General features: G+C 41.7%; 2 protein-coding genes across 2 annotated transcripts; one reads left to right on the top strand and one right to left on the bottom strand.

The window, feature by feature from the left end:
* Positions 1–1532: 1532 nt before the first annotated feature.
* Positions 1533–8765, bottom strand: taf5l (TAF5-like RNA polymerase II, p300/CBP-associated factor (PCAF)-associated factor). Its single transcript, XM_041933356.1, has 5 exons — positions 8590–8765; positions 7916–8057; positions 7113–7217; positions 6141–6901; positions 1533–4864 (listed from the first exon to the last, which is right to left on the bottom strand). The coding sequence occupies exons 2-5, from the start codon at positions 8052–8054 to the stop codon at positions 4067–4069; spliced, it is 1803 nt and encodes a 600-aa protein (XP_041789290.1). The 5' UTR covers positions 8055–8057; positions 8590–8765; the 3' UTR covers positions 1533–4066.
* An 819-nt stretch (positions 8766–9584) lies between these two features.
* Positions 9585–24881, top strand: nup133 (nucleoporin 133). The gene is made up of 25 exons (XM_041933524.1): positions 9585–9826; positions 10207–10322; positions 10455–10558; positions 10738–10971; positions 11260–11430; positions 11876–12031; positions 12208–12278; positions 12676–12823; positions 13165–13315; positions 13808–13962; positions 14174–14265; positions 14514–14677; positions 15511–15605; positions 16182–16406; positions 16487–16609; positions 16741–16840; positions 17599–17862; positions 18528–18661; positions 20164–20322; positions 21676–21811; positions 22086–22204; positions 22799–22879; positions 22979–23043; positions 23243–23331; positions 24627–24881. Exons 1-25 carry the CDS (start codon positions 9699–9701, stop codon positions 24782–24784), a joined length of 3438 nt encoding a protein of 1145 aa, XP_041789458.1. The 5' UTR covers positions 9585–9698; the 3' UTR covers positions 24785–24881.
* The last annotated feature ends 204 nt before the right edge of the window (positions 24882–25085 follow it).

Genomic DNA, 25085 nt, shown 5'->3' on the forward strand with positions numbered 1-25085 from the left:
TAAAGGAGTGGAGTTTGTGGCGTTTGCATGATCTCCAGATGCTCAGGTTGAGAGAAAAGCAAAAATGATCACAAGAGGGTCTTTTACATGTGGTCTGGGGCCCACGGTCTCATCATCCATCCATAGTTACAGATGATGGAGTTATTGTGCACCCTGCCCCCCCCCCCCCCCCCCCCCCCCTCTGGGTCGGGGTGTGCCCACATCGTCTCTGCTGCACCCTGACGCCCACAGCAGTGAGACACTCTGCACTCCTGTTTGTCTCCTGTCCACATTCCTGCTGCACAGAATGTGGATTCCTTACATATCTTAACAGTTATGTATTGCGTTGTGAGATCGACATCTGTGAGGGTTTGCATGTAACTAAGGGGTTTTAAATGTAAGCACCTACATAACTACATTTAATTAAATTAGAAACAGAGCGATCGCGGGCAAAGGAGGTGTGCAGTATCCTCTGCCCACTCTTCATCTACCTCCACCAGGACGTGGTGCGCTGTGGTCTGAGGGGGCAGTAGAAGGCCGGTTGAAGAAATACTTACTTATGTAAAAGTAGCAGTACCTAATTCAGTGTAGAAATACTGTGTTGCAAGTTAGAATTCAGCATTTTGCTCAAATAAAAATACAAAAGTATTGTCACCAAAACATACTTACAGTCCCAAAAGCAGTACTCATTATGCAGAATGGCCCATTCTGAATAAATATAAATAGTACATTTTAATGTTGGATTCCAGTTATTAATGCATTAATGTGTTCATCACATTAATTTTGCTGCTGGAGAAGGTGTTATACATAGGTCCTAATTTATGCATTGTAAAGTTGGCGCTTTATTAAAACTAATAGTGTGACCCAAAAGTTCTGTATTAAATCCTGCCATCATGACGGTTTTAACTGTTTTCATTCAGCTGTATGATCATTTTGGAGGATGTAGACTGCGGCGCTGATGAGCTGTATTGTTATTTGGACAGATGTTTCTATTATTTTATCCACTCAATGAGGGTGGGGTAAACAGCAAAGACACATCGACACAAGAACCTCTGCACACATCTGCAGCTGGCTGGGAAGCCGAGGATTGCTGGTCTGACTCTTGCATGGAGATTTCAGTGTTTGGTCTTCATGATCTCTGGCAGCCGTTCCCTGGTGCTCGTCTTGTTGAATAACCTGCACTATCACCATCTTTCCAGCAGGTGATGACATAAAATATTTATTTAAAGGAATACAGTCTTTTCTGTCATCCTGATCATGACAATTTGGAATTTGATCTGTCAAAAGGAAACATCAGCAGATATATGACAGTCTGTTCCTAGATTCCAAGAAAAAGGGTTACATGACTTGTATGACCAGCTAACCCAGATTTAAAGGTTTGCCGATGTGGGTCCTGTCTAACCAGTCTCATACACCAGGCTTAACGTGTACCAGGATGTTTCATATGCTTCCCAGCATACAAAAAGAGGCTCAAACCATCATGTCACAAGTGACCAAATAAAAAAGGAATGGACTGAAGCATTAGTTCAAATAAATTCTGTTATTTATTCTTTGTATGGGCTACAGGAGAGAACAAAAGTTTACCGACAAACATAAAGAAAGACTTCCTGGCTGACTTTATGAACGAAATATTTAAAAAAAAATCACACTCTGAATGTATGAAAACAATCCAGAAATATTAAATCAGTTTCTACATCAGCATTTTTAGCCCTCATTAAGCACAACCTGAATGGCAACTCTTGGCGGTCAAAATATTACAAAAAATACAGTATATTTACACTTTTTAAGCATTGCACAGTTCATGCCGTTCGCAGAATAGTGTGAAAAAGACAGTCTTTAATTCTGAGAAATTTCCTCAAGGCAATTTACACTTTGTCCATGCTGACTCAGAGACAAAGCAACAGCACTGACTGACGCTCTGAGAAGAAACAACCACTTCCTGTTGTGAAGTTTTAAAGTTCACATGGCCACTCATTAGCTTCTGTATTCCACCTCTGAGAAGCTTCAAAATCTCCTAATATGGTCTCTAAGCTCCATGGCCATCAATGCAAATATATTTTCTTCCTTTCTGAAACTTTCTTCTGGTATGTGCGAATTTGTCCAACAACAGAAAGCAGTTGTTTTATGTAATAAACTAGAAAACATTTTTGGGAATATGTTTCTTTGCTGTCTTACCCAAAGTCAGATCAGAAGATTCAGTTTCATGCAGTGCATCCAGTCGATAGAAAAGTACAGAAGTTGGACTGATTATGAGCCAGAGTGAAACCAGAAGTTCCTGGTTCTGTTCCAGAAGTAACACAACACATTCAAAATCCTATTGATACATGTAACTTCACTAATAACTAAAAATAAAGCGCTGAACAGAGCCTCTCTCACAGCATGGCAATTCATGTTTGCATAACGATGGTAGTTTTTTGAAAAATGATCTAATGTTGTTGTTTATTTAATATTTAAGTTGTTAGCGGCCTCAAAGGAACACCATTTCCCATCAGTTTGAGACATCACGATTCCAAACAAAGAGGAGTCGAGTGTCTGCTAATTAGTTCAGTCTGTAATAACAGCAGGACAGGGAGGTCTGCAGAAGTTTTAGACATCAGCGATTACAGCAAAAGATTTTTATTTTATTTTGTTTGAAAAATTCACGTTGGTGAATTAATACAGCTAGCAACGGGTATGAAAAGCTGTCAAGGGCCAAAGCCAGCATTAAATTTGTGGTCAAACTTGCAATCTTGTTTAGTTTAGATGGTTTTTGATTCAAACTAAAATTTTAAGATGCTGGGGCAAATTCTTGTATGTCAGCTTGTGTTTCAACAACATTTAACATTTCAAAACCTTGTTTTCTTTATAGTAAAGCATTTATATTCCTTAAAGTAACATATCGAAATAAAAATTTGTTTTTGGACCTTAAATGAAACTCAAGTATCATATCAGCAATAGAAGTGAAGAACTTCAAATGACATGTTATCTTAGCTTGGTACAAACACTGAAAGCAGAGGGGACTGCTAGCCTAGCTGCTGTATACAAAAAGAGAGCTTCAAAGCTTATTTACGTGTACCATTTTAAGAATTTTAGAATTACAGTATAGACACAAGATAGCATTTAAGCCATTTCTTCATCAACTGCTGGGAGCAGTGGTGGCAAACAGCATCTCAAAAGGTTTCAGCTGTGTGCTAACTTGCTGTCAACCTGACACAGCTGAGTACAGCATGGACTGGTCAAGAACTTTGTTAGCCTACAAAATGCAACATGTAACTAAGATTTTGGACGGGGCGGGGCTAGAAGTTTCCGCCTGCTTCCAGGATCTGTGCTAAACTAGGCTAAACACATCATGGCCGCAGCTCTGTACAGGATGCACAGCGATTGAAATCACTTTGGGTAAGGCAGCAAGTGTGTTTCTGTGTTTCACAAATGAATTGTGGCAAAGGAAGTGCAACTCAGTATAATGTTTACTGCAGAGAGTACTCCTACTATTCTGTACACCAGGGAAGTTTGTCATATAACACAACTCTGCATCAAACAACCAGCAAGAAACAATTCTGTTCCAGTATTTTCTCAGTTCAGAATATCAACGTTTTCATCTTCATTTGGGTCAAACAGATTTTTGCAGATTCAATTTTTGTTTTTAATCCAACAGGAACAATACTTTATATGCTGCTTTTTTATAGACCATAAATCTTGTGCATGACAGCAGAGTAAACAGTGTTCCACCACCCAAGCTGAAACAAATTTTACACTTTTTAATCATCTGGTACACGAGAAACTGAGGAATTTGTTAATACTGACATCTAGTGAAGACGCTGGTAATTAGAAAAATACGACCAAGAACAAATGATCATTTATCTATAAATGAATATCTAACCCATTTTGGGAAGAATGAGATTTATGGATGACCTAAAAAGATATTTATCCTTGAATCTTTTCTGTGCCCAGAACTAATGGAGAAAACCATGTCTGATGGTGACACTGAACCTCTCAGTGTTTGGCTCAGGGACGAGAACAGTCTGCTGCTGACAACATCTTCAAAGAAACATTTCGAGATATTCCAGCCTTTCTCCCAAACATAAACACAAAAACCAGACAGCCGGGGCTACTGTTCTGCTTTCTCTTGTGCAGTTCCTGTCACCAGCAGCAGGTTGCAGGCCATGAACTGGACGTTCAGCACGTTGCTGGTGTTTCCAGTGTACAGTCCCACCAGTTCGCTGGACGAGCCATCGGCTGGCGTCCCGCCATGGGAGTTCCTGATGTCCCACACCCGGACTGAGTTGTCCATAGACGACGATGCAACCAGGCTGCTGTCTGGGCTGAAAGAAAGGCTGGTGACACTGTCTGTGTGTCCCCGCAGGTCTTTGAACAACGTCCCTGAAGCTAAGTCCCACAGCTTCACCCTCTGGTCTTCGCTGGCGGAAGCCAAATACTTCCCATTGGGTGAGAAAGCAAGCGACAACACTGGGCCTCGGTGGCCAGTAAAGAGGCGAACAGACGCCCCCTGCTGGGTGCTCCACAGTCGGACAGTCTTGTCTGTGGAGCCAGTGGCCATGTAGTTGGAGTTGGGGTGGAATTTGACACAGTCGACGTCAGCGAGATGCCCAGCATACAGCCGCAGTGGGTAGGTGCGGGAGAACGTCCAGAGGCGGGCCGTGCGGTCATGGGAGCCACTGGCGAAGTAAAGGCTGCAGGGGCTGACGTCCACGTCCCACACCGGGTAGGCATGACCCTGGTAGAGCGCCGTGTTGGTGAAGCTACCCAGGTCCCAGTAGCGGATGGTTGTGTCCTCAGAGCAGGAGAGCAGGCCGGAGCTGTCTGTCAGGAAGGCAGTACGAAACACCGGGCCGCTGTGACCTCGCAGCATCTTTATCTCGCTGCCACAGCTGTCTTCTTCCTCCACCTGAGGGGAAACGATGGCAAAATGTGACAACCTGTCTCCATCCTAAACTGTTGAATACCAGGTGATTGTGGCATTTATTTTCATAATAGATGACTCAAAGTGATTAATTAATCACCAAAATATGTGCAGATTACTGCTCTTGTTAAGAAGGGTAAACAGGATGAGAATCGTTGGGCCTCTTTCCTTTATTTTACCTTTACCCTTAATTGCATCTTTCAATTATCCCAAATCTACAGTTTCTCTAAGAACCACTTCTTCAGTTTCTGACACATCAGGAGCTTCTTAGAAAAGACAATTAATTTATTCCCAGACAAGATCCTTGTATCCTTGATTTGAATTCAGACAGTAGAGGACTGATATCCATGATTTATGTGCTCAGTAACAACTTCAATCCAGAGTCCACTGAAAACTTTAAAAAGGCCTGGGATCCGATCTTGGAGTAGTTTTAAAAGACGACAACTGAAAGTGGCACATAGATTGGCAAAGATTTATCCGAACATGGAGCCGTTACGTCCTTGATGTAGAGGTTAGCCAGCAAACTTGATGCATGAGCTCTGGCTGTATCTGAACTTTTCCACCTTCTGGATAATTATTTTTAAAGCTTTTAGTGAGATATCTAAAATCCAGTTTCACCCTGACCCAGTCTGGGCCCTCTTGGGTTTAACATCAAAGGATCAAACCTCACTCATCAAAATCTTTTCTCATTGGGTCAAAGATGTTATGCATCTCTTAAAGGAAAACATTGCTGCTGTCAAATTAAATAAGTAATGTCATGATATAACTTTGGGCCAACTATTAAGATAATGGACATTTAGTAGTGCAGATATGCAATAAAAAGGCAACTGAAGGAAATCATTAGATAATCCCCTGATCAACTCTGTTGAAATAATTACTAATAACCACTTAATTTATTGATGTAATCTACCATTGATTAATCATTGGCCATTTACACCACTTAGCCAAATATTGTGTGGGTCAAGTTTCTTAAATATGAGGATTTTGTATCACTGTAAATTGATTATCTTTGGGTTTTGAGATTATTTTTTTTACTACATTTTCTGATATTTTATAGACAAAAAGATTGTGTGGTTTAATAAAAAATGGACAAAGAATTAATAATCATTAGGTGTTAATAATCATTAGATGTTGTACATGTATCATAAACACAATGTCAACTACGCCTTAAATTTGCTGCTACTGTTAAACTGAAGTGTCTTCACTACATGATTAAACACACACAATCATCAGACGATATTTATCTCTTCAGTCAACTCACGTCCTCCTCCAGTACATCACAGGCCAGGTGGATGAGCGACACGTCAGCCTGATGCGGTTTGGCCTTAAGCTTTCTAGCTCGGAGGCTCCACAGCTTCACCGTGGAGCTGTCAAAGCCGGCAGCCAGTAGCCGGCTGTCGGATGAGACCTCAGCTGTGTTCAACATCTGCTCTGTGTGGTGGAAGGCGTAAAAACACACGGTGGTGAGCGTGGGAGGCCCCTCACGGACTTTCTTAATGCAGTCCTGCAGAGACTCCAGGGCAGCCTCACTCTGTGGGATCCCTGCAGGGACCTCAACCCCCTCCCCACCTTCTGCTCCGTCCACTCCTGCCCAGGAGGAGGTGGAGTTTGTGGCGGTGGTCGCCCCGCTAGCACCTCCATACAGCTGGTAGTCTGTGCGCCTTGAGGCAGTGACCTCCACCTGCAGGTGTGTGCTGAGGGCCCTGCAAAGGGCGCTGTTGTCTTCGCTCTGTAGGTAACGCAGCAGGTAGCTGTAGGCTGGCTCTGTCAGGTGAACCACGTACTTGTGCTCCAGGAAAGCACTCAGCTTGGGGTTGGCTGCAATGTCCTGTCCAGTGAGAACGTGGCGGAGCTGTTCTACAATGGCGCGCTGTTCGCTGTCCTGAAGAAAGGCACTGTGGAAACGACTGTAAAAACCATCTACTGCCCCCTTCAGGCCACAGTGCACCATGTCCAGGTGGAGGTAGACAAAGAGTGGGTAGAGAATGCAGTTCACCTCCTTTGCCCAGGATATTTCTGTTTCTGATTTAGGGGAAATAAAACGTAAAAGATAAGTAAAAACAAGGTCACAAAGCATCCAAAAGATTACTTAGAAATACGAGTTAGCGGATGCTATTTTCCAAAGGAACACAGAGTAGACATTTCAAATGGTAAACCATCTGTAATGTAAGTACACAACACAGTTGTGTAAAATACAGTCAGTGAATGTACAACAGGACTGTGAATGTGATACCTGACAGAAAGGAGCGTAGCCTGGAGTACTGAATCTCATACTGCTGTGGGTCAGACTGGCAGGGCGCAGCAGTAACGATGTTGGTACACCCTGACTCTGTCTGCACTGCTCAGAGAGCCAGAGAGAGAAGAGAAAGAAAGTAAAGAGTAAGAAAATAGAATTACCATCACGCAACTGTGAGCAAAATACTCATTATGCAAAATGGCTCCTCTTAGAGCCTTAGATATACTACAATAGTGTACTATTACAATGGAATGTAGTAAAATACAAACAGCTTTTTAATATAGCTGGTTGGGTGAAGCTAATTTGAACCATTTTATAACCTGTTGGGTAGTTCAAAGATCCAACAGACCCTTGACCTCCTAACTGGTATTTTTAACTTATTTTGTCTGACAGAACCTTTTCTCTGGACTGTGTGGCTGTACACAAACTGGGCTTGATAAAAATCTGTCTCATTATCCAATAAACTCCATTCTTGTCATTAATGCATGCACTTTGGATTCTGGTCGCCTCATATAAATCTCAGCATAGGTTTACACAAAGATTGCAGGTATAATGAGTCACAATATCTGAACACACGTTTGTGGATATGTCAGGCCTTTCATGTATAACATTCTCATTTAAACAATATTATATAAATTGATTCTATTGCTATGTTTTAACCAAAGTAACTGCAGCTGTTAAATAAAAGTGGTGTAAGAAGTAGAAGTAAGAAGCACAATATTCCCCTCTCAGATGGGGGGTTGTTCCTCAGATGTGTCTGCGTTGCAACGCCATCATCTTTATCTTTGCAGTGTGCTCACCTGTGAGGCTGGCAGCCATCTCCTCAGCTGACTGGAAGAGCTTAGCTCCTTTCAGGGAGCTATCAGTGTCCACATACTGCCTCCGCTTCAGGTACTGAGCCACAGCATACTGGATCTGCTCAGTTCGAACCCGCTTCATGACCTGAAAACGGTAAAAAGACAGAATCACACTGCTGCGACCTTTTTAGAGAAGAGAATTCACCTGCACATCACTTTCTCCCTGTCATTCTGTCAAACACAAACATCAAGCACACCAAACGGATTAGAGCAGAAAGTGCGAAAATTACTTTAAAAGACATGCATATCTCTTAAGGTGCTTTAAATCCGATTCATTAACTCCGTGATATGTATTAACACTCTTGAGTATCCCACACTATCTTCACAGTAGCTAATTAGCTAGCAAAGAAGCGAGCTAATGTGTTTACTAACGTAGAGGACACTGAATACGACCTGTCTAAATGTGTGTGTTCGCCTGAAACTAACGTGGAAGCCTGAAACATCTGGAGCCAGGCTTTAATCCGGTCTAAAAGCCGGCAGGTTTCCACTTTAGACGCTGATGCCTGATCTGAGCTAACCGGCTAACTTAGCGCCAGTGACAGTGGGCCTGGCGGCTCCAAACTTTTAGCGGGATTGATCCGGTTCCGTAGCGCCACCGGCTGAAAATCGGTACTCACTGCATATCGGGCTGGTGTCTGTCCTCAGTTACTATATGCAAGATGATGAGGTTAAAATGCAACACATTTTCCAGTTAAAGCTAAGCCGCTGCAAGTCGCTGCCGCTCCATCGTGGTTTTCCGCCCCCTAGTCAGCCTACATCAAATCATGCTAGCTTAGTTAGCTCGCTGCTTTCATCTCTGATGGGTAACGGCTATCGTTATTCTGCTCGTCTTCCTGGCTTTCCCCTATTATCGCAACGGTAAAGCTATCGAGGATCCACTACTCATGTCTGGATTGGTCCTTTCGTGCGCTGCGAAATATGAACCAAACTCGATTTTAAGGAAAATAAGCGCTAATATTCAAATGCAAATAGTTTCAATAGTGTCAACTTTAATGTAACTTTAAAGTGAGAATTTTTCGAAGACAATTTGGGAGGTCGTCTCTCAACCCACCTGGGATAGTAGAACGGATTTAAAAATATATTAATATTTTTACTATTCATTATATACCAATAGGTTTTTAAGTTCATATGCCTGTGTAAAATCATGTATGTAATTGTACCTCAATGCACTAAGTACCTACTAGCAACACCTAGTAATATAAAATTAATATGACGGAAACCAAAACAGTCACTAAAAATCATACATTTGTTTTCATCATTCAAAGTTATATTTTGGTTAACATTAAGGGTAGCGAATACTCTTACTGTTTACATGACACACAAACAATAACAATAATAATAATAATAATTTAATCTATACAGATTTTCAACTAAAACTAAACTAAACTCATTTAAAAATGTGACCCCTATTTATGACGAAGGTATGACCCGCCCTACTCTGTTGGCTATTATTAGTGGCTATTATTGGATAATACTAAATACCTTCGTTTTTCGGGTTGGTTAGATTTAGGGTTAAGATTGAGGCATGAGGAGTGGTGATTGGTTAGAATTAAGGTAAGTGGGCGAAACTGTCCGTTGACTCAGTGATGACGTATATCACAAGCGACTTCACCGCGCGCTGTTTGGAGAAGGATTTACAGTGCGTGTAGGCGGTAGTTGTAGAGTTTCACGGTTAAATTTGGAGATATTTCTCGACTGTTGAACAGCACGGGGTATCACAGCAGGCATGTTTAGCCCCCGCACCGCCCCGAACTCCGGCCGCAGACAGCAGGGCAGAAACACCGGGAGGAAAAGCGTCTCCGGTGCGGCCACCAGTTTGCTATTCTCCCCGCGACGGACTTCTCTGTCAACGAGGTGAGTGAAAACACTGTACGGTAACGTTTTAGGTGTTTTTTTTTGTATTTACACCCAGCTGTTACTTTATTAGTGAAAACGAATACAGTCTAATACATCAGTCTTGCAATAACTCCTACATGAAGATTATGATATCCAGTTTTTGATGTTTTAGAGAGGCGTTAATTCAACTGCGTGGTCAGTTTGGAGTATATATTTTTTGGTGCTCTTGGCTTGTACAGTTTACAGAGAGGTGTTTCTGTTTCTGCTAAACTTTAGAAACTTCTTTCAATGCAGTGCATTAAAATTCAACAGCACAACAAAGTAGTTGCAGCTTAATAATCAGCTGATGATCCTGAGAATTTGTCCATCCTTTCTTCCTCTAAATATCTCTCCACCAGGTCGACACCCACCAGAGTACAGAGCCACGCAGCTGCAGAATCAATCAACTATGATGTGCAAACCTTCGGCTCGTCACTGCCCGTCAAAGTGATGGAGGCACTGACGATGGCTGATGGTAAAAGAAACTTAATTTCTGTTGGGGAAATCTGTTCCTGCTGATGTCCTTTTTCTGACTGACAGTGTTTATAGTATTGTGTCCTGTTTTAGCATTGCCACTAAACAGTTCTGCCTGTGATCGTCCCTCCAGCTGATGACCAGATCTCAGTGAAGGTGAATGAAAGTGGCTGGGCCTGGATGGTTTGTGGAGAGAGACTAATCATCTGGAAGATCTGCCAAACTGCTGTGGCCAAGGTACAGTTCAGCCCGTCTGTGATGTGCTTTTTTTTTTTTTTTAATATTTTCAGGTTAATTGAAAAGTAATTTACAGCATAATTAGCAGAAAATTCTTGTTAGTTGCAGCCCTAGAAAAAAACATTTGCAGATTCATAATTTAAGTCTAATCTATCACTTCTCTGCATGTTTTCCCACAGCTGTCAGTGTGTAAGGAGCTGCAGCTGCCCAGCAGCGAGTACAGTTACACAGCCGACCTTGTGGCCATGACTTCCGTTGCTCCCCTGGAGACAGCCAGCGTTCAGTCCATCTCTGTCCTGGCGGTGGCTGCAGAGGGAACAGCTCGCTTGTGGCCCAGCCTGGCCCAGGAGGGCAACTATACAGAGACAGATGTGGACCTGGGAGATCTCTGCAACTTTGTTGTTGCTGCCAGAGTAATCAAATCTTCAGTAAACTAGATTTATGTAGATGCCTTTGCAGTTAAAACCTCTCAGCTGACTGGTTATGAATCTCACTCTGATACAGCAGCTACTAATCAATCTGTTTTTTCACAAGCCACTTTTGTATATATTACAATATTTGTAATTCATCACTGGGAACTCAAACCAAACAGCAAAACGTTCAGCCTTTTCAGTCTGGCTTCAACTTCCGCTCTAATCGAGCAGAATGTCCCTGCTGTTGTTTTCTCAGTCTTTATTTTGGACTTTTCTCCCCTCTCCCAGGGTGGAAGCTTCGTCTTGTCTTCAGTGAAGAGTCAGCTTTTGAGAGTGAGTGCAGATCCTTCGGGAAAGCTTCAGTACCGAGCCCTGCAGCAAGGTCAGGGAATGCTCTCCGGCATCGGACGCCGTGTCTCCAGCCTGTTCGGCATCCTCTCCCCACCAGTCAACGACACAGTGAGTCATGCTAACAGATCTGTAAGCACAATCTTTCTAAAAGTTAAAGTTATATTCCACCACTGTATTTTTTCTTGTTTATTATCATGCAGTTAGTTGTAGATGTGTGCTCCATGGTAAGATGATTACTACAGTAGTTACCTGCACCACAGATGTTGTGCTCTAATTTTTCAGTTTTTTCTCATGGTTTTCCTAAAAATAACAGATTTTACTGATTTGTGATGTACAGTTTGGCAGCAGAGAGAAATGGTTAGACGGGTATCTAAAGGACAGATGGGTGACATCTAGAATTTATGTAGATGTCACCCATCAAACTCAGTACATCCCTTAATAGTGAAAATGAAGCCTCAGTTGTAGCTCCGGTTGTCGTATTTTCAGCACAGTCGGCCTTGCTGCTAGTTTACTTGTGTTCAGACAGTGAGCCTGACCCTGTTTTCTGCTGCAGCTCCACAGTGTGCTGTGGGTGGGCGGAGCCAGCTGCCTTTACACACTGGCTAGCTCCAGTCTGAGTAAATGGGTGGTGGATGACAGCTACGAGCACCAGATCCTCAGCTGGGACACCCAGAGAGCTCTGACCGAAAGCATTGCCGATGCCATCTGGGTCAGTACAAAGATGAATGTGAATATATATATCCTGCATATCAGTTTGAGTCTGGTTCAGTGTCACACAGTAGCCCATCACACTGAGACACAATGTTGGTGACAGTAATATATAAAGTATGCAAATGTCTGTCATTGTCATGCTGACCATATTTTTCAACATTTCTCGCTCACCAGGGCTCAGAGAGCAACTATGAGGAGATGAAGGAGGGAGTGAATGTGACGTATCTGGATATGAAGCTCAGCCAGTGAGTGTGTTCATCTGTGTGTGACTTCCTGTTTGTTTTATACCTCAGAATAAAAGATCTTTTAAGGTATTTTAGGTGTAATTTTTAGTTGAAGTCTTACATTATAAATAAGAAAAAAATAACCTGAACTTTCTTCTTCTTCTTCTTCTTCTTCTTCTCCTTCTTCTTCCTCTTCCTCTTCCTCTTCTTCTTCTTCCTCTTCCTCTGGTGTACTGAGGAGTTTGAGGAGTGACATTCATATTTTCCCTCTTCTCATCCTCCTGCTCGTAGAGCACATTATTAAAAAAAAAAAAGAAACGCAGGGACATCTTATCAGTGCACATTTCTCTACACTGCTGGTGGATACAGAGTATAGTTCAGACAGAGATGAGCTGGAGTCTGTGCTGTGTGTTTTCAGAGCTGGTTTGGTGGTTTTGGCTGCAGCCTGGCACCCGTCAGACACTCCCTGCTTGGCTTACTTCTGCCTGGTCACCCTGCAGGACAACGGATCCACCATCTCTGACCAGTTCAGTGTGGAAGTCACCAAGTACAACCCCCCGTTCCAGGTCAGTCCTGATCCTAAACCTGCAGAGGTGGATTCAAATTCAGTTAAATGTGTCAAAGGTTGAAACCTTTGTTTTCAACACAGTTTTCTTCACTGGATCTCTTTAAGTGGCTAAATGGCTCGATACCAATAAAGTATAGAAAACGTCAGTATTTTTGTAATTCGTGTGAAGTGACATGTTTAAGACTAAACACTAAAATTTAGTGCCATCCAGGCAGCCATGTGTGAATTTATGGTATGAAAGTCAATTTGATTTGAAAACTTACTTGAGATGGTGATGTTGTTGGATTTACTTTTGCCCTTATCATAGATTTAAAAGATGACACATGTCTTTTTCCTCAGAGTGAGGAGGCCCTACAGGCTACTCGGCTGGTGCTGCCACGCTCCCCCGGCTCCACTGCCTTCCTGTATAATGAGGAAATGGTGTTCGCTTGTTCAACGGGAACCAGCAGGGGAGGACTACCTGACGAGAAAATCAGTTTTAACTCACCTGGTGAGAAAAGAAACCTCTGATCATCTCAGAAAAATCCTCCCTGGCTTTTTCAAGCTTTCAGATTAATTTGATAATACATTTAGGGGAGATTTTATAGAATGGAGAGGGATGGAATTACAATTTATAAAAATTAAACAAGTTATTTAAGATTTTACAGGCAACCAGGGAACAAACAGAAGAAAATAAAAAAGAATGACAACGAATAACTATAGCAAGAATAGGTCAAAAATCAATGAAATAGTTTTAGCATTTTAACCTGCAGATTTACACGTCAGAAAACAAATGTTTTGTTTACTCATCGTGAAGAAAGTACATAAAGAAATGAGTTTTAAAAAGTAGAAATCTGATGAAACAGTAATTTCTACTAATTGTTAATAAGCATCCAAGCAATGTAATTGTAAATTTTTGGGATATGTCAAATCAAATGGACCCTATTCAGTACAAACTAGGCCTTTGTCATGTTTGATGAACAAATACTAAATGTCTGTCCAGGTGATGGTGTACGTGGAGGAGGCTGCTGCGCCAACTTGCCAGTGTTTTTCTCCCAAAACAGCGGCCTGGTGGCGGTCGTGGCCCGGGAGAGCGCCTCCATCCTGCCGGAGACCATGGAGGACTCGCTGTGCTCCTCACTGGCTGCGGCTCCAGAGGTAAAACTCAAAGACTAAAAGAGCAAGAAGAATATTAATCTATGCAATATCTGCATGCAGCTCGAGATTAGTTAGATTAAGATTAGAGTCTTGTAAGGCTTCAACCTTTGTCAAGACTCCTGGTTAAGAAATAAGGAAACTTAAGAAGAAAATGGCACTGAACCTTGTGATTATGCACATGACTGTGACTCATTTTGACTCTATGATAAAGGTTTCAGTAATGGAGACTCCAACCAGAGCAGAGCCTGTAGCTCAGGAGGACAAAACCAAACTCCTGAAGGCGGCGTTCCTTCAGTTCTGTCGGTATGTCAATAAATGGCTCCCAAGTTGTCTTTTGTCAAGTGAAAACCTCACACATGCTGGTCACAAATACAAAGAGTTTGTTTTCTCTGAGCAGTTTTTGAAAATTGTATTGTGTGTTCAGTATTGAACCAAAAAAATAATTTAAAGGTGGATATCAGTTTTAGACACTGCATGGTTAAGTATTAAGAATACAAGGATTTAGTCCCTGTAATACTGTGAAGAGGAAATAATCATCTTTCCTCTGTCAGTAACGACCTGGTGGGAGCTCAGACAGTCACGGATGAACTCTTCCCCGCTGACGGTGATGGAGAGGAGGGAGCCGAGCTTGACAGCATGGTAACTCGAATAAACCTGGATCTGGTGGATGATTACCCGGCCTCAGACCCCCGCTGGGCCGAGTCTGTCCCTGACGGTGAGGGGGGGGGGGGGGGGGGGGGGGGGGGGGCTGTCCAGCTGCCCTTAAAGTCCAGAAATTGAATTGAAAGCTGGCTGGTGTAGCATTTCTTTATGTTAAATTATGAGACATACATTGAGTTTATTTATCTTAAACAAATTAGAGTGCCAGACTTTAATCTTTATTTAATATATTAGATTGTGATTTGGAGGAATTGCAACTGAATTGCTTCCATTTGCTCCTTGAGAAAACAGAGCTGCAGCCTTTTGTCAGTGACATCCTACTTTTGAAGCAACACAGTTAATGCGAAAGCTAGAGACATTCTCATACTTAAAATTAACTTGCTTTCGGTTTTTACAGTAAAGAACACAACATTTATTCTGTAAATGTGAAGATATTATATAAGATGCATATGTTACATTAAGGAACCCGGGAAAAAACAGAACGCAGTGAACACAGGTGGTGTTTTGTCCAGTAACACTCATGCAGAGTTAATGTACCATATTTAACATATATGTTTTTTTAATCTGAATTTATCTGATTTTGTGGATTTATTTCTACCTCACGTCCCTCAGCTATACATTCTCAGCCTGTTCTTAATCCTTTTCTACAAGTAGATCACTTTTAAAAACATTGGCTATGAATCACTTCAGAATAGTCAATAGTATAAACATAACAGTAGAAATTAGATTAGTGTCTAAAAACTCCTTTTGTTTAAACAATTTACAATTAATTCAAGAAAGAACAGAAAGAATGAGCAAAAATTACATTCATGTTAAATAACCTGAAGTTTATGCAAATGCATGAAAACTATGTATTTCATCCAAACATCTATGTTGCTGTTCTTCCAGAGAGTGCTGGCTTTCCTCTCACCTCCCTCATCATCCTCCACCAGCTGGAGGACAAGATGAAGGCCCATGGCTGCTTCATGGACTTCCTGCTCCAGGTAGGCATACACACAAATTACTAATCCTGCACAGAATGTGTTTAGTGCCCTAACAACAAATGCAGCCTCTGTTCCTTTAAAGAATATCATCATATTTAAGAGGCATTCTGAAGGCTGCCTTATAAATGTCCACATGGTGGTGCTGTTGCACCAGAAAGTGCTCTGTTTTGACCCATGACCTTTCAAATGTCATTTTAGTGTGTTAAAAGACCACTCAACCTAATTAACATTGTGCTCCTGTAAGATTATTAGACTTGTAATAAAATACTTGAAAGAAGGATCAGAGTTGATGGAGCAGAACGAGATTTCCCACACGTTCTTTTCTTTCTTGTCAAACCCGGTGCCTACATTACCCACAATATAATTCAACCATGGACAGTTTGGTCAGTGATTCAGGTGAATTATGCTAATAGTGGCGCAAGTGCAGCTTCCCTTAAGTAGAGCTGAAATTGAGACAAAAAGGGCTAAAGATAAAAGCTCTTTGCTGGAAATACAGATCTAAGACACAGTCTAGATTTAGAAAGAACAGAGAAATAGAATCATCTATGAAGTGATCGTCATTATCTTCCCCATCAGGTTGGTCTGCTGGACCGGCTCGGCCAGGTCACCGTGCGCTCGTCTTCCATGGCAACACGCCTCCTGCTGTGCGAACACGCCGAGAAGCTTCAGGCAGCCATGGTGCTGAAAAACCACCATGCCAAACACCCCGAGCTGGTCAACCGGGCCATCAGCATCGCACTGCAGAGAAACAACACCGCCGTGCCGCCCAGCCTCACTGCTGCTGATGTCTTCTTCAGAGAGGTGTGTGTCTCACTGTGCTCTGCTGTGATAATCCACGTGGTTTGGGAGGTTGATTAACGTTTTGTTTCTGGTGCACTCAGGTGTCTCAGATCTCATCAGTGTTTGATTGTCTGCTGGAGGAGGAGGAGCGCAGTCTGAAGGAGAACCCGGTTGACTCTGTGCAGTGGGCTGAAGCGGTTCTCACCGTCAACAACATCATCAAGGTACAACACATTTATCTTTTGTTGACTCTTGATGTGTTCCATTAATGCTCTAATATTAATTAAAAAAACACCTCTATTAATTTATTGAAGAAATGTAATTACTAAATGTGTGCGTGTGTGCGCGTGTGCAGGACATTCTTCAGGCTGCTGGTCAGTACAGGGAGACCAAGGCCTCCTTGTACAGAGCATCTGAAAATGCCGCTGCAGAGCCTGAGTATATCCCATGGACAGGTAAAACAAACTCGTCAAAGCTTATTTAATTTGTAATTAAAGCCTCAGGTAGCTGTGGCCTGACAACTGATTGGTTGCTGTAAAAACTGCCCCAGAGACTCATTGCTTGTTTAATCTCTGAATTTAATTAGTTTAAGATGTTAGCCTAACCACACATCAATCTGTGGAGAATATAAACTTCTCCTAAAGGTCTGTTAATATTGAGATTTAAATTACAATATACTATATACCATAATTTCACTATGCTTCATGTATGGAGTTTCCTTGTTAGCAAACAAAATTAATTTTTACATTCAGTGTTTCTCTCAATCTTTGAGCTCTTATAAATGTGTTGAATCCATTCTTTACCATTTTAAATCCAGCATTGTTTACATCCATGGCTACTTGCTGGCAGCCTTCTTCTTCACTGTGTTATAGTGTGAAACTATTGGCAGGAATGTGTATTCACCCACATTGACCCACACATATGAAATTGCTCTATAGTGCTACAAGTGATCAGAGACTCCACTGATATCTTTAATATCAGAATATTGAATATCGCAGTCCCTGTAAACATCATGAATGAAAATTAGCAACAAAAATATTCTTGTTTGTTTATTTATTGTAGATTTTCCAGTTGATCTCAGCCTTATTTTTTTCCAATGCTGTATAAAAGTGAAGATTATAGCCTCCAAATGTTTCTTGGTTACAGACAAAAGTGCTTTTTGGAGTAGAATGAATTATTTAACCGGTAATCAAGCCACTCTTCTCTCCTCCAGCATCAGGAGGTGTTGGCGGCATTCGGACCGTCATCTCCCGCCAGCACGAGATCATCCTGCGCTCTGTGTACCCACATGTCGACTCAGAGCTGCGCAGTGCCCTTTGCGAGCAGCTGGTGGCGTTGTTGGACGTCTACTTGAGCGGCTATGTGGCCCAGCTGACCTCCCTGCAGCAGCAGAGGCCCCCAGGGGCCCAACAGGAGCGCTACAACAGCCTGGAGATGGAGTACAGCCAGCGCCGCTCCGAGCTGCTGGCCCCGCTGTGTAAGTGGAGCATTATTATCCTTATTGTCCTGATTTATCCCTACTTAAAGCTTCATTTACAACTACTGTTTCCTGAACTGTAACATCCACGGTCAAAGTTTACAAGAAAAATCATCATTGGGAGGCACTCTAGAGTTTTTAAAACATAAACAAAGTAGGAAATCAAGTTGTCAGAGTTAAAGAATAATAATAATAATAATTAAGTTAATAGAGAAGAAATTATTCAGTTTAGAAAATGGGTGTAAATTGTGTGTTAGTATTAAGATGAACAATCTACCCCAAACAAGCACACCGACACCTCGGCAAAATCAGAAACTAATGTTTTAAAAGCAGTTAAATAAATAGATTAAAAGATCAGAATCAGAATACTTTTGATCCCCAAGGGGAAACAGGGTCAGTTTCAGTTGCTCCAACAGTAATAAAAGTAGAAAGGAAATTAGAATGTCAAAAAATATGTACACTACACAGCAATCTAAAAGAAAAATGATGAAATCAACAATACAAAAAATTGATTCTAAAAAACTTCGGCGAACATTCCTGTCAAACATCATGAATTAGAGCCTGAAGATGTCACAGTGTCTGAGAGAAGGTTTTCCACACTACACTCAGTAAATACATTTTAGTATGTTTGTGTCCCATAACTGTGAAGTTGATCTGTGTTGCAGTGGATCTGGGTCAGTACCAGTGGGTGGCAGCGCTGGCTGAGAAGTACTGTGACTTCGACATCCTGGTTCAGATGTGTGAGCAGACTGACAACCAGAACCGCCTGCAGCACTACATGACCAAGTTTGCAGACCAGGTACACAGAGAAGCAGAAGGGACGGTTTTCAGAGAGAATTGTGTTGCGTTATCGAACGCTGTGGAGTTTTTGTCCACTAGGCATGCTGCAGAGTAATGTTTTAATTCACCAGGCCCTGTTTTGTTTGTATCTCACACTGTAACACACACACATAGCTTCTGAAGTTTCTTGCTATTTAACTGGAACAAAATGCAAGGAAACAAGAACAATAGCCAGTGTAAATAATACAGGTTCAAAAAAATATATATGGCGTTTTATTTTGACCAAGCAGCAACCTCTGGAGCTGAAAAACAAAGCCAACACGTGCCAAAAACTGCAGTTTCTTGAATGGCCACTTGAGTTAATTCCCATTAATTTACATTAAGATACAACCAGGCTTCATTCAGCTCGCCTCAGCTCCACCCACACTCCACCTCTTTCCCATTTTTGGATTAGCTGGTAGTTTGAGGGAGTCATACAGTCTGAGTGAGAAAATAACTTTGTATTTAAGAAACTTCACAGGGTACATTTAACCTGCATGAAGTGAGAACATGCTAAATGTTTTATACAAAAGGTTTAAAATTTTAATTCATATGAAATCACAGATGAGTCTCAGTGTTGTGCCTGAGTCGGCTCAGTGTGTGATTACACTTGCAGTTCTGTGATCTAAAGCTTTCTGACTGCAGTGATGCAGAGTTTTATGTCATTTGGCATGATGAACAGTGTGTGCAGATTCAGTTGCAGCGTAGCTTCAGCAGCTATGTGCATAGGCTCTGTAGCTATTCCATAACCCTTTAAGACACATGTATAAATGAAGCCGTCTTATGTATATGACTGAAATGAGGCAGTGTACAAAGGAAACATCTCTATGACAAGATGCAGAAGCCACCAGAGCTGAATGTTCAACCAAAACTGCAGCATTTATCGTAGCATGTCAATGATGAATTGGTGTTTTTACACTTCAAGTCCATTTTCTTCTGTTTAACACGGGTACTTACAGAGATTTTATGTTGGACTCTGATCCCTGCTTATTTTTTATGAATTCCTGCAAAAGAGGGTAATTAACCCCTGCACAGAGCACAAAATTTAATGTGAAAGCAACAAGCAATGTATCTAAAGATTCTGAGGTACGCTGTGTTTCTCATTTTAATGTTTGCATGTTATCAGTTATTGAAGGTGTATTTGTCTCAGGTGACCTCTTTTTATTGCTTGTTTCAGACTGTGGCTCAAGCATAAAGATATTTCTTTGCATTGTGAGTTAAATACCTGACAAAGATCTGTGATAGAAATGTTGAAATATTTAGAGCAGACAGTGTGCAAAAAATGGAGAGAAAAATAATTACTATTTTTTTGGTTTTGCAGTCATTAGAAAGTTTTATTTCACCAAACTTTGGATTCATGCAAAAATCACCCATCTCAGCTTCAAACTGATGACTGAAGTTGCAGTTTTGCTTTCATTTTACACGCCAGGGTTTTCTTACACAGCTGCTCTCCAACTTCCTCTTTGTCACTCCCTGCTGCAGAACTTCGCTGACTTTCTGTTCCGCTGGTACATGGAGAAGGGGAAGAGGGGGAAGCTGCTGTCCCAGCCGGCTGCTCAGCACCAGCAGCTGGCCAGCTTCCTGCAGTCTCACCAGCACCTGAGTTGGCTGCACCACATCCACATCCACAACTACCGCAGCGTACGAGACACACACACACACAAAAACTCAGTCCCATTTCCATCATTTTTGGGGACATTACATAGACTTCCATTCATTTCCTGGAGAATTGGCATAACCATAACCACTACTTGCCCAACCCTTACCCTTATTCTAACCTTAACCTTCACTCTAAAATTTACATTATGGGGAGTCCCCATAGTGTGACTGTGTGAATAGATTTATGTCTCCACAACATAAGTTATACATGACCACACACACGCGCACACACACACACAGCTTGTTTCATGCTTAAGTACAAAACCACAACCACATCCTCTGTGAGATCAACAGAGTTTAAAAACGACACACACACAAGCACACAATCTCACAGACAACTTTCTTCCTTCCTTCCATCCTTCCTTCCTCACACTTCCTCTATAAGGAAGGCTTCAAATGGCCTCAAGTCACTTCTTTACTACCATTTATTCATATTTGTTTCTTTCCTCCCTGTGCTCCTTCCTTTTAGATAGAGAGAAGATATTCTCTCTATCTTCCCATTTACCCATGATTCCTTCCTTCCTTCCCTCTTTCCTTCCACCCCCCTCATATCTTGTATGCCCAGCTGCACCTTAGTTTTTCTTTCTTTAAATCCTTTCATTTTCCTTCCTTCCATCCTGTCTCTCTTTTTTTGTCCCTTATTCTGTGTGTCTTTCTTCCTTTGTTGTTTCCTTCCCCGTCCCCTCCTGCCCCTGTCCTACAAAAATCCACTGCCTTAAAACTGCTACCACAGTGAAGGACAGATGAAACTGAAACACACATACACACACACACACACACACACACACACACACACACACACACACACACACACACACACACACACACAAATTGTGTAACTTCCTTCCTGCTTGCGGTTGCCAAGCTCACACAGCAAAACCACACACACACACACACACACACACACACAGGTTTTAAACTCAGTCTAACTTTTTTTTATGCTTCATGAGTGACAAAATGAAAACAACATTTTGCTGCAGTTAGAAAATTTCTTAAGCCTTCATTAGTTTCAGATCTTTTTATATATAACGACCTAAAACTATATCAGAAACAAAACAAGATCAAGTCTTCCAGTCCAACACATATACAAACCCAAAATGAAGACAATTCACTAGAACTTTAAATGAATTTAAATTAAGTATTTATTTATTTATTGAATATATATCTTGAAGAATAACTGAGGCAATGCTCTCATCTCCAATGACGTCAAGAGTTCAGTTAAAATGCACACAAAGCTAAGTAAAGAGACCAGACAGACAGTACACAGTTAAAACAGTTCAGTTGAGGAAGAGTAGTTTATAATGATGGTCTTGTGTCTGTCTTGTGTTTCTGCAGGCTCACAGGACGCTCTACAACCAGGCCAACATGGAGACACGTTACTTTGCAAAGAAGAAGACGCTGCTGGCCCTGAGTAAGCTGACATTGCTGGCATCCGACCTGCCGGAGGATGAGCTCAACAAACAAGTGAACGGTAAAAGCAAGAGCTGGTCATCACTGGAGGCTTGTTAATTACATATAAAAATGTGTTTTTTAAATCACCAATTCTTTTTTGTACTGTAATTTCATTGCTTGACAACAGCTACAGAATCCTCAGCGCCTGTTTGATCCTGATGGGAAAATGTAACTTTTAGCATCTTTTCTTACTGATGAAAAATCACAAGAAGACCACAGGATAGACATGCAAGGGGAAGAACTTTGTAGAGCGGTTTGCAGTGTTGAACGCTGTCATTTATCTGTCCAATCAGACATCGTGGAGCAGGAGCGCTTCCTGCTGCATCAGGAGACTCTGCCACGACAGCTGCTGGAGGAGAAGCAACAGAACCCTGACACCATGCCTCTGCTCAGCGCTCACAACCTCATACAGGTGAAAACACACACACACACATATAACCCCTGCTCACAACAGCTGGGTTTCCATTCAAATGTATGTCAAGTTTTAACTGAATTTCAAGAAAATCGACTAAAGCAAATGTATATGATTTCTTGTTTCCATCCATTGCTGTTACACAATTATTAGGCATTAATTAATTGAGATAAACAGTAGGTGACGCCTCTGGTCAGAAAACCATTATACCGTTGCAGAAGAGGAGGGCACAACAAGATGGTGTAATTAAAGAGCGCCAGTCTGACCTGAAACAGTGAAAAACAATGTAGAAAACATGATGGAAATATAGCATATGTTTATTTTCTTGTGTTGATGTGAGGAGGTTACATCAGATCTGTGTGGAGATGTTTTAATCCGCGGAAACCGCTTCTTCCTCCTCTTCTTCTTTTCCATCTTGGACTGGCAGCATATAACATGCATTCAAACCCGAACAGTTTTCTCTGCCACACTCTGTTGGTACCATCTAAACAGACACATACCACGTGTTGTCCTAGAGAGTACCGAACGTCAACATACTAATAGTAACTCAACAGCCTCTGCTCACTCCAGTGTTTGCGCCTCTCCTCTCCACAGTTGTACATCTGCGATGACAACAGACGAGCCAACGAGTACGACTTCAAAAAGGCGCTGGATCTGCTGGAGTACACCGACGAGGTAACGTTTATGGAGCCATGGTGTGTTTGAGGTTTGACTAGTTGGGCCTGACGGCAGTTAACGGTCAACTTGTGTGAATGTTCTGTGTTTGTGTTGCAGGAGGATGCTATGGACACGGACTCGCTGAAATGTGAGATCTTCGGCAAAGCGCTCAGCAGAGACGAGTAAGATCCGTCTGTCTCATGATTGTTTATCTCGTCGTTTGATTTGGAGACTGAAGATTTGACGTGTCACCGATGAAAGATTTTTACAAACATTGATCTATAAAGATGTGACGGTGTGCATCACAGTCCCTGGCTGTTGTGACATTCGTTATTGATTATTCTTACATGTTGTTTGACTCTGATGCTTCATGTCTCCCAGCTGGTCCTGGGCTGACGGGACTGACGACCCTGTGGAAGCCGCCAAGGACAGCACCTTTGTCAAGATCCTCCTCAAACTCATACAGGAAGGTGAGAAACGTTCATGTAACAGGCATGAGGATTCAAGCAGATGATCTATTTCATCCACAAATGTAGTGAGAAGCATATCTGATAGTACTGTATTGTATAATTATGTGCATGTATTTATTTCCAGTTTACAAAATAGGTTTATTTGAAATCAAGAAATTAGATAAACTTGTCAACTCAGGAAAAAAAGAAATAATTTTCTCATCATCAAAATTAGAAATAATTTAAAAATGTCTTCTTCAGCCATGTCTGGTCCTTGCTGGCCTTTCACAGGCTTCAGTTTAAAAGTAGGTCAGTGATTCCCTACCAACAGTACGTGTACCTGGTCTGCAGCTACAAGAGGGTACGTGAAAAGGTTGAGTCGAGCGCTGCGTCGGGCTCATACAAATAACTTCTACAGCTGCTGGATCAAAAAGCAAGCTGCAGGCAAAGAATCTGCACACTGAACTGAAGGATCCTAAAAACTTGCATTCAGCAGAGCACTATTTCGATCTAATATATTGTCAGTCTTTTACGTGTCTGAACTCTCTGGGAGCTGTCGTGCAGTGTGCAGATCTTTTGCCTTCAGGTTGTGGAGTCGCTGAGCTGATTTTGGAAAAAGATTTGATATTGTAATGGTCTGGTGTTATCTTTAAGACATTTCTTGCTACAGTAACCTACAGTTTGTACCAAAGAATGGTACAGATTATAGCAAGGCCTGTACAACAAGTACTGCAAATTAGAGTGGGTTGAAACTAGTTAACAAAAAAGCTAAAAGTAGCTAATAAATGGTTGAACATCCAGTTTTTATCACACCCAGTGGTTGTAGTGTAAATGCAAACTTGACCAACTACTAAAAAATGATGAAAAAACACAGAGTCTACACACTGACAATTTTGGGACTTTGTTGAGCATGGATCCCCCATAACAGTTTCAAACAAATCCATCGCTTCATCTCATCTATCGAATATCAATGAGCCCACCTGATGGGCTGTGCAGATACGCTGGCAACCACTGGCATATAAATCAATGAAAGAAAGAAATTTTAACAATTACCGTGAATTTGTGATCACCACTGCTGGTGTTTATACGTGTACTCTATCATGCACTTAAGTTGGAAGGCATGCAAGAAACACAACATAAACATGCACAAGTTCAGGAATCAGGCAAGAAGCTGGCTGTTAAAGTGCATCACCACTCGGTCTCCTCAGTTTGCTGTCTGGATGATCCAAAATGATCCATGTATTAAAGGGTATATTTTCAAATAATCATTAAAAAATGCATTTGACTCCTGACTGAAATGTATGTGTACTTTTCAGGAGTTCCTCTGCAGACGTACCTGCCTGACGTCAGAGAGCTGCTGGATCTGGACGAGCTGAGCAGTTTAAAGTCAAAACCCTATTTTGAGTTTGTCCTTCGAGCCAATTATGAACATTACCTACAAGCTCAGATGGGACAACTGCTCCCATCCCAATAACGCTTGCAGCACTTCAGCTTTCCTCTTTATTCAGATCAGCTTTGAGATTTGTTTGAGCTATTTTCTAAATAAATGTTTTGTTATTCCTGTACCTCGACTGCAGCATATTTACAAAAACTTACTGCAGGGTCGGTATCGTTTAATGAGGATATCCTCAGAAATCTGCATTTCAGCTTCGGTTCAGTGGGTTTTGCTGTCATTTACTGACATGTGGTGACATTTCTGAGAATGTGCAAATTACAAAGGATCGTTAGTGCAAAAAATGATCAGATGAGTTGTGGGAATTAAACAATTTCAGAAA

Source organism: Chelmon rostratus, chromosome 3 (assembly GCF_017976325.1).
Source record: "Chelmon rostratus isolate fCheRos1 chromosome 3, fCheRos1.pri, whole genome shotgun sequence".
Lineage (NCBI taxonomy): Eukaryota > Metazoa > Chordata > Actinopteri > Chaetodontiformes > Chaetodontidae > Chelmon > Chelmon rostratus.

Excerpts from the sequence above, each read along its gene's own strand:
- taf5l (XM_041933356.1), bottom strand. The coding sequence starts at position 8,054 with ATGAAGCGGGTTCGAACTGAGCAGATCCAGTATGCTGTGGCTCAGTAC. Across the intron at positions 7,218-7,915 it reads GATGGCTGCCAGCCTCACAG|TGCAGACAGAGTCAGGGTGT; the intron begins GTGAGCACACTG and ends CTCTCTGAGCAG. Across the intron at positions 4,865-6,140 it reads GTGATGTACTGGAGGAGGAC|GTGGAGGAAGAAGACAGCTG; the intron begins GTGAGTTGACTG and ends GTTTCCCCTCAG.
- nup133 (XM_041933524.1), top strand. The coding sequence starts at position 9,699 with ATGTTTAGCCCCCGCACCGCCCCGAACTCCGGCCGCAGACAGCAGGGC. Across the intron at positions 13,963-14,173 it reads CACTGGCTGCGGCTCCAGAG|GTTTCAGTAATGGAGACTCC; the intron begins GTAAAACTCAAA and ends TCTATGATAAAG. Across the intron at positions 23,044-23,242 it reads AAAGCGCTCAGCAGAGACGA|CTGGTCCTGGGCTGACGGGA; the intron begins GTAAGATCCGTC and ends CATGTCTCCCAG.